The sequence below is a fragment of the Embiotoca jacksoni genome, unplaced genomic scaffold (genome assembly GCF_022577435.1).
Source record: "Embiotoca jacksoni isolate LCO1_2020_lvr unplaced genomic scaffold, fEmbJac1.0.p SCAF_8, whole genome shotgun sequence".
NCBI classification, from domain to species: Eukaryota; Metazoa; Chordata; class Actinopteri; family Embiotocidae; genus Embiotoca; species Embiotoca jacksoni.
In genome coordinates this window covers 944,461-954,735 of record NW_027185436.1, presented here as the reverse complement: position 1 = coordinate 954,735, position 10,275 = coordinate 944,461, and the positions used below count along the sequence as shown (strand labels likewise).

At 35.7% G+C, this 10,275-nt stretch overlaps 1 protein-coding gene across 1 annotated transcript in view; it reads right to left on the bottom strand.

Moving 5' to 3' along the window:
- Window positions 1-1,581: 1,581 nt before the first annotated feature.
- The window catches only part of npffr2a (neuropeptide FF receptor 2a), a 34,048-nt gene continuing 25,354 nt past the window's right edge, over window positions 1,582-10,275 (bottom strand). The window contains exon 4 of the mRNA XM_069138711.1: window positions 1,582-9,756. Within this exon, the coding sequence (XP_068994812.1) occupies window positions 8,904-9,756 (853 nt within the window). The 3' untranslated portion in view covers window positions 1,582-8,903. The remainder of the gene's footprint in view (window positions 9,757-10,275) is intronic.

The window sequence follows — 10,275 nt, the reverse complement described above, 5'->3', positions numbered from 1 at the left end:
ACAAATATGAGTATTACGATATATATAATCGAATAAATAAATGAAGGTGCATCTAAATGACACAAATACATTCAGAACAATATGGAAAATTATAATTAGATTCTGATGTAGGCAATTTATATTAACAATGGCACCATAGGAAAACTAGAAATTCCATCATGATAAAGTGAGATAAATCTATAGACGACATTTTTAAAGATTTAAAATGAATCGAATGAAGCACTGAGATTTTCAAATTGTCTTGCCGCAATAGTAAATTGGTGTGAAAATTGTCTGTTGTTAATTTCTCCATTAAACAAGACAAGTTACAGCAATTGTATTTTCAGTCATGGACAATTAAAGCAAGTGTTAACACAGATTATATTTGTATTTGTTTTTACCTGCACATTTTATTGAAAGGGACTTCAATGACTTTATGCCAAAATGAAATGGAACCACAAAGCAACAGGTATTGCATACTCCATGCAGGCAGTGTGTTCCAGGCCTAAGTCATACTTAAAAATGTATTCAGCAGTGTTGTGACTTGCACTATCTTGGCATTTTTTGAACACAGCTGCTACTTTAAATTTCATCAGCCTAACAAGCAAAACTAAGACTCTTAATTTGTTTTAATCATGCATTAATCATATACTATAATCATGTATTCATTATGGTATGTTGTATCTGCATTTGTTGGTCACTGGAAGGTGCACCCTATACCAGAATGCAAGACGTATTGTACTGTATACTCTGGGCAGATTACCAGTCCATCACACTGTCCCTGAATTGTTTGAACAATTTAAAGATGTCAGCTCTAAAACCTGCAAGTCACCGGACTGGAGGGAAACAAGAGGACCCACAGAAAACCTGTGCAAACAGAACAAGCAGACGACAGACAGACCTATTTCAGATTGATTATATGTTCCTGCTCCTGAAACATGTCAGCTGTCTTCGCAACAGAAGCATCAGGTGGCATAGCCCTCACTGTTGAATGCTCATTGTCACAGGATTTTAAATCCACCTGGGCAGAGTAGCGTCATTCCAATAAGACTTTGGTAATTGGAGTTAAATGGCCTTCTTAGCCCTGACAGAAAGTTGTTTGACATGAGAAAAGACAGACACATACAATATTCACTCAATGGTCATCTGCCCTCTTGGCCTTGCTGGTTTTGGTTGTCAAAAAAACCCTCAGGAAAGCATGATCATTTTTGATTGTTGGAATACTGAAAAAGCTCTCCAGCACACCTCTGTCCAAGTAAGGAGAAAACTGTCATGCATATTGACGCATATTGAAACATGGTTTCCTCGGGGTTGGCTGAATATCTTAGCCAGCCATATCACTGTAAAATGTATCCTGATCTGTTTTTTTTTTTTAGTTCAAAAGGAAATGTGACGTAAAAATATTTTATGTTTTTAAGGAGTTAACAGAAAAGGGATCAAAGATTAATTTATAGATTTCAGTAGTTGCTGACTTTTTTGTTGGAAATAAATGAGACCCATTACTGTGAAATTCAATGTGTTGCATATTTTCTTTGGATTGTTCTCCTCTGTCTTCAATGATTCAATTTCTGTACCAGGGAGAGATGTTAGTACTTATTAATATCTTTATTAATAACCATGAAGACATTTTGCTGTTCACAAGAACACAGATGCACCCTTGCACAGTCTGGGCACAATAAATATCTCTGGATACAAAAGCAAAACAGAAATTAGCTTTATGATTTTTAAAAATCATACACACAACCACAACCTGCCTCCAATTGATTCAATACTTTCTACATACAGTATTATCAAAACAAAAAAAGGTATTTTAAGGTTATAGTGTATACACTCAGTAACCAGAGCAATATAACGTCTGCCCACGCAGAAGATCTGTTTTCTGTGACTTAACATGTGAAGGAATGAATCTGAAAAAGGCGTTATCATGATCAGTTCAATGATCAGACAAATGAATGTGGGAGACATGAGGCTTTCGACTGGCATGCACTGTGTTCACCTAACCATGGACATGGACATATATTTCTAAAGAAATTAATGAAACCGTTATACCCAGAGAGACCCTTCCTTCAGAACCTAAACAAACAGACATATCAGATAGTATACACGGAATTAAAAAAAATGCCATTCAATGGACTAACATTGAACATATAGGTACTCTTGATTTCAACTTGCGCAGCTGACTATTGCATGCTATGAAATACCTATTTTTAGACATTACATTCTGTCACAATACAAAGATTCCCAACATATAGTTCAAGGAACATTCATGTAAAATAATGTCACAGAGTTTGCCAACATAATACCTATATAATTTAGCAGTATCATCCTTGCATATGCATGACATACTGAATCCTGTATTGTTAAAACCAGTATACTATAGGAGTCTAATCTCTGCCACAGTACTTTAGAGCACTCCCAAGGCCATAAATTGTTCAAAGTTGTACTGAAAAGTCTATTCTTCTGGTCACTGAGTATAGAACAGTTATAGTGAAGGCAAGCATCAGCTTTTCTGCAAGGTAGAGCAAGATAAATCAAAATTAAGTCAATGAATAGAGTGTCAAAAATCACTCACTTTCCCCTCTTAACATTACAGGCTTAGTTAGTTGTTAACTTCATAAAATAAATTTGACATTTTTCTGGTCACTTTAGTAAGCTACACTAATTATCACAACGCAATTGGACAACACTGTAGAACAAAATGGCAAACACAGAGTAGTAGATTATAGAAAATAATGAAATGGTTCGGACAAATCTGCATCTTTTCTTACAACATAATCATTTTATTTATTTATTTATTTATTTTTAAAGAATAACCATGTATTTGTTGAAACAAACAAATATAACTACAATATTTCTGAATTATATGATGGAGCAGCGCTCACTGGTTCACAGATCTTAAAATAAAACACTTTCAAGAAAGGAAAGCACCATGCCATGATAAATTCAGGGCACAGATATTACTCTTGCCAATTTGCACCATCCTTGTCATCATAGCAAAAGCACAAACTATTTGTCTCAACCCACATCTCTTAGCAAAACTACAATAATTTACGGTAAATACAACAGGTACCAAATAATGTGAGAGTGGATCTAGTGGTTGCTATGTAGCCATTAGCTACCACTGTGAGGCCATTCTGAGACAGACTTAAGACTTGCATTAACAAATGCCATCCTCTCATTCATTGACATTAAATAAGGCAGTGCATAATTAATCAAGCAGTTCGATTTTCATGTCAGAAACAGGATCAAAACATTTGTTTTTTAAAACTTGATTTCATATTTAATTTAATACCTCTTTGAGGCAAAGAAAATATTTTCCTCCATGTTTGTAAATGTTGTCAATAGGCCAACATTGTGTTCTAAAGTGTATCGGAGATTTGAGGCTAAATCTATTTTATTTTATTTTGTGATGGGAATTTAGCTTTTTTTCCAAGAGGCATGACAGTCTTAATTATTTTAAATGTTCTCTAATCTTGTAATTCAATTCTCAATCCCCTTCATATATAGACAATAGAAAATTCCCATTTAATGCCACAAAGAAGTGTCATTAAGCCTCTGTTTATAATCGCAACCTTACAGTTATATTTTGTGATGACAATCAGAGAGGTAATAGATAAGTGATGAGTAGCCCTTCACAATTAAATAGGACACTTCCTACTTTCAATAATAACCTACTATCTCTTTTCTGTAAAAACTATCCACATTTGTGTCCAGCAAATATATTGTTATTTAACATTATTTAAGAACATCTAGATGCAGACACAAAAAACACACATGCTAGTACACAAAATATTCACATGCAAACTATGCAAAGGTACGAAGAGTCTCTAGAGGCCAAAAAAGAAGTCCATCTAACATGTTTGATAATATTTCACCACAGGCACCAAAAAGTACTAATTCTTTACATTCAATACTTGATCTTCACACTAAATGTTTTGTTTGTGCTTAATGTCTCTGTTGAAGTGGTATGTGATGAGCATCAACAGTGTTTTAAATGGCTGTAGATACCTTTGACGTCTTTGGCAGGAAAACACAGCAGCGGTTTGAAAACAAACTGGAAATTGCAACAAAATTTGAAAAGAAAAATAGATACTCTATTTTTGGCTGATCTAGTAAGATTAGTAGGAAATGCTAAATTAGGAGCTGAAATTTCAAGTAGATCTGGGTGAATATGAGTAACGTGTAACTTCTACGCCTAAGCAGACAATTATGTGTGTGTAAGTTTCACGCTTGCAAAACGTGCAACTTTCACGCCTAGACAGCGCAAAGCATGACTCTCGCACATTTTGCTGTAGTGGGCCGGCGTGTCTATTTCTCACTTTGTCGTGATAACGGGTTGAATATAAAAGCTACACTTTTGTTTTTGCTTCCATTTTTCATGAGTTAAAGTAAAAGATCTAAGACTTCTTCAATGCACACAAAATGTTTATTTTTCTCACATTTTTGTTCACAGATCTGTTAAAGCCATGTTAGTAAAGCACTTCACCTTTGCCAAGATAATCCATCCACCTCAATGGTGTGACACATCAAGATGCTGATTTAACAGCGTGAGTTTTGCACAGGCGTGCCTTGAACAGGTCACAATAAAAAGCCACTCTAAAAGGTCTAGTTTTATCTTGAAAAAAAAATGAATGAATGAAGATTCAATGTACTGTAGCTTATGCCTTCCTATGCAATAACCCCACTGCCACAATGAGCCAATCTGTTCACAATATTCACATCAGCAAATCAATCGCCAACATCGGAGATGAACATCTGCTCACTCACAGCTGAATGAAGCGGTCCTGAGCTAAAGTGGTCACATGTGGTCTAAAGTTTTGAGGCCAGGAGGATGTACTGCCAAATTCTCAGATACAACATTATAGACAGCTTATGGAAATAAAATGAACATTTGGGCAACAGTTCTGGTGGACATTCCTGTGGTAAGCATGCCAATTGCATGTTCTCTCAAAACTTGTGACATGTGACATTATGTTCATGATAAAACTGCACATTTTAGAGTGGCTTTTTATTGTGCAGCCCAAGGCACACCTTTCCTGTAATCATGCTGTTTAATCAGCATTTTTTTTTATGTCACACCTGTCATGGTGATGGACTATTTTGGCAAATGAAGTGCTCACTAATTTGTAACACATTTGTAAGCAAAATCTGAGAAAATAAACCTTGTATCTTGTGTGGAAGTGTTGTTTTATATTTTTGTTGAGTATACCTATCCATAACTGTGAGGATTAAGAGCAGAAAACTAACATGAGCGTATCATGTTTTTTTATGCTGTAGCTCATTCCTAAATTAAGTTTGTAAAATGTGAAAAGGATTCAACAGTTGGTCAAATATTCTATTTTGTCAACCTTAATTTAAAAACTTAAACCAAACTATATTTAGTTATTTCAAAAGAATTAAAATGTGATACTGTTTGAAATTCAATTAAATGCCATACGTACAATCAAACTAGATCAATGACCTACAGCCCACAATGCTTTGTATCCCACAAAACAACACTCACAAATGCACTCAGTGTGTTACTTATTCTACACATATTACATATAATTACAACATGATATATAAACCGGCTCTCAACACTGTCAATTAGAAAATCACAGGGGTAATACATTATTTCAGAGTATGTAATCAATCGCCTCACTCGGCTCAAGTGAATAGCAGAATTCAGCAGGGACATGTGGGCTGTCTCTACAATAAGTGTTAAATAAGGGTTCCAAGGAGACCAAGAGGCCTTGGTGCTACAAGATGTCATGGTCTGCTGGATGCAGGAACACTGTTTGGCAACATTAGTCATAATTTCAAAGAACAAGAGTGTGACCAAGAGTTAGCAAGTCTCAGAAAATTATTAACAACCATTTTCTTTTAGGACAAGTCATATTGAAGGTCCCTATAGAGTTAGTAACTTGTTTTGTGGCACCAGATCAGTTACAGACTTTATTAAGCAAGACTAACTTGGTCTTGGACTGACAATCCGCAAGCTAATTTTTGTAACACTTGTGACAGTATTTGACCTCATCATGTGTCATGTGACACAATTAACATGCCTAGGACTCCCTGACAGTCAACAAAAGGGATGCAGCCAACTGAACACATCCAATAACCAGGATGATTGTGAATCTTTGTAGACAACTAGTCGAATAAATCTGCCTGTGACAGTGCCATTGTCTTTTAGGACTGTATCAGCAATATTTCCTTCCCTGTGATAATGGTAGAACTACTCTCTTAAAAAACAGGCAAACAGCTAAATCTTGCTGAGTTGAAACAGTTTAGCTGATTTTTCCCTAATTTGCTATTTACCTCAGACTTATGCAGACTAAAGCTTAAGACTGCGGTAGAATGAACTGGTTTAATTCCTCTTACTTTGTAGAACTCTACAACACAACTTCAAAATTAAATTGTACCACATTGTATGGTGCATTAAAATACCTGTGCCAGCTTTGCAGACTCAGTGGTACAAAATTGGATGAATTGTCCATTAAAATATGTTAATGCATGTATTAACATCAGAGTATATTTTTGTCAAAGTTAATCTCAAGGTACAGACAGTAGATGTTAGCCTAGCATGAAGTCCTTCACTTCAACAACAATTAATTGTCAACACCTATAAATGAAAATGACTGGTTTGCCTCATCCTGGATATCAGTTAATTGACTTTAATTTCAGGATGTAGATTATTATTTTTTTTTTTTATTGCTACACATGTATTTTGTTAAACCTAAGGGTGGAAGCCTGGGTGACTACCTTACTTTCCAATGCCTAAAAACAGCCCCCCTACCATTATTCAAACAGGTGGGCCATTGACCTCCAATGTGGCTGCTAGCAAGTGCCTCCAACAACTTACTCCTTTTGTAAACTTAACCTCTGATTGTATGAATGCTTGGTTTGTAGAGTTAGTAGATGTTGTTGCTTATTCTTTTTTTCTTTTCTATATGAATTTTCAGAACAGGCCATTTAAACATTTTACAGATGCTATCAACAGTGGAGATTTTAATTATGTGGAATACCTTTAAACCAAAGGTTGTTTAGTACCCCGCAAGATATTCCCTTATTGTCAGTTCACACAGACAAAAAGATTCACATTATAACTTGCAATCTGAGCTTTAGACTCAATAACACATATTTACAGCGATACAATACAATACATGTATTGAGACCAATGCAATACCATCATTTTTTATGTACTGTACGGGTTCACTGCACAAACCTGTTAGTAATAAAAAATAAAATGACAGCACAACATTTGATCTGAGATTTACATGGCACATATCATAAGTTATTCATGGTTAAATCATGTTTAATCAAGCATAATTATGCTTTTATGTACATGTTTACAGAGCAGATTTCAGATTAATATAATATAATAATAGAGATAAACGGTCCCTTTGGTTACACTATTATAAGTATAAATTATAACATCTTTGTAATACAATGTTGGACTCCTGAGGCTTCTCTGGATGCCTGCATAATCTAACCAGTGATTAAATGTTCACATGTCATTATTAAACCGCTGACTTTATAAACAATTGAAAAAGCTTTCTGTAGGAAACCTGGCTTAATTGGAAGAGACAGCACCCATCCCTTGTTGGAGGGTGTGGCCCGCTAAAGAACATGGCTGACTTCATTAGAAACCCTAAAACATGACAATCCACAGTTGCGGTCTTGTATGCGTCTCGGCAGTTTCATTACAGCTGTCACATTAATTCAGTCATCATGAAGTAGACCAATTGTGAGACACTTAACAGTTTCTGTCATCCCCTATACTACATTTCATATTTAGTCTCAGTAATTCAAATAAGTATGTTGTTGTTAGTTAGTTTATGGATTTACCTCCCTGGAAGAAGGTTTTTCATTAATTACATAGAACCAAATCTAAAAACTAAGATATTACAAATAGACTTCCGTTACTGAAATGAGTTGTTATTACTGAAGGGAAAGTGCATGCATGCTCTGAAATTAGTGAGACATGTGCTATGATGATGATATAACAGGTAAATAACCTGTTTTAAATGCATATGTTCTGCATCCCTCTGTAGAACTTTGTTCTTATGTATGCAGTAAATATTATTGCGTGTGTAAATGAACATGATCAGAGATACTTGAAAGATTATTCTTCAAGTCGTGTGTCTGCTTTGAGTTCATGGTAAAGCCCTTTAAAATAAACATGACTTGAATTTTTTCATCTGCTTCATAAATGTGGTGATATGACATAATTTAGCAGGTTTTAAAGGAGTTTAACATCTGATCTGCAAAATCTGTGAATAATACAAATGCAGGTGAAAGGTTTGTTCCAAATAATGTACCAACAAGAACATCTAATCAGAAATGATATTTGTCAAAAAATAATTTTGAAATCTGCTCTGCCAGTGTCATTGTACATACACATTTAATGCAGCTTTATACATTTATACATAACATTTCTATAAGGTTTGTCATGGAGCAAGAGAGTAGCATGTTATCAATGCAGTATCAACTGCTCCTAGTTGGATAATTAAACCCTGGACAATGAGAGCTTTAAGTCTTGTTTTTCATTTGTCGACAGCCACAATCCCAACAACGCAACCTGCTTTCATTTTTAACACAATATGTGCAACATATTTTGTGTTTCTTAAAAGTGATAAATAGATTAACAACCAAAATGGGTATTTCTATTTTTAACCAAGTGACATGTATTTATTCTCGGAGTAAACACTGTGGAGGAGCTTGCTCAGTCAAAGGGATAAATTCTTGTTTTACAACCTGTCTTTTTTTCAAATTTCCTTAAATTTTTGCCTATTTTGACAGCATTAAAATTGCTTTGGATAAATTACATATAAACATCAGCTTTTAAAACCTATGTAAGTGAGCCTTACAGTTTTTTTAGGCTCAGCAAAGCACTTAAGTTTGAACACTTTGCTTATCACCCTGAAGAATGTCTCTGTGTGTCCTCAAATGGACACTGCTGTCACCCCGCCACTACTGCAAGATACCTTTTCTAGGTCCTCCATGACCAAGTCCTGTTCAGTGACATGGTTGGTTCGCCTGGAAGTGGTCTTATCCAGGCTGTTGAGAGAAATAGGTTCCAGGGAGGTTTGCACATTATTAGCAGGGAGTACAGAGTTTCCTTGCAGCCTGTGTGAGTAGGTTTTCCTCCGCTGTCCGTCTGCTGTGCACAGGCTGAACTTGAACACTGCTTGAAAACCTCTGCGGAAATTCTCATTGAAGAAACCGTAGATGATGGGGTTGACACTGCTGTTGAAGAAGGCTAGCCAGTGGGCAAAGGGGTAGATGTAAATGTTGATAATTCTGTACTGTTGCTCAGTCAGGCTGGCATAGTCGCTCAACATCATGAGAGTCCACAGAGGCAGCCAGGAAAGGATGAAGAGCAGAGCAACTATTAAAAGCATTTTAATCACCCTTTGCTTTTTCTTTGACACAGTGTGGCGGTTGTCATGGCCCGGCTTTCCTCCGGTTGGAACTGTTGTTTTGAAAAGGGTAATGCCTATTCGGGCGTACATGATCACAATAAGGGAAAGAGGAGCAAGGTAGATATTTGCAAACAGGACAGTGGTGTAGATCTTCCTCATCTCTTGGTTTGGCCAGTTCTCTCTGCACCAATAAAAAGGGCTTGTTTTGTTGTCATAGCCCAGTAAAACACGAATGCTTTGCTCCTTGGTCACTTGTAGCATCACCCCTGAGGGACACATGATGGATATAGCAAGGACCCAGATAATGACTATTATCAAGGTGGCTGTGGATATGGTCAGCTTTTGCTTGAATGGGTATACAATGCATCTGAATCTGCAAAAGAATTAAAAGAAAAATCTGCGTAAATATAATACATGTAGACATTTTCTTTCAACATGTGTATTTTCCACTGGAAGCAACGGGTGACAGAATGGAACATTTACTTTAAATTGCACAACCTCTAATCACATGGAGGGCACCTCTGGGTCATATGTATGAAAGGTGCAGTACACATAAGTAGATCTATATATATTAATGTATGCTATTATTAATATTAATAACAGACAGCAATGTTAAACAAGTGCACAATCAAATACCAATTTGGCTTCAGAATTACAAATATTGTATAACTGCTGCTTACATTAATGTTGAATAAAAAACACTTATATAACTCTAATTCCCTTCTTCCTCACTGTATAGTGTAAAATATACTGTACCGCAATTTCAGATCATAATTGACCAAGCTCCACTTATTACTTTAATTGCCATTTACGACCACGACAAGATCTGGGACTAAAAGTTACATAATGTATTCACCAAACTGTTCACAAAAGATGTCTTGGTACTTTGGAA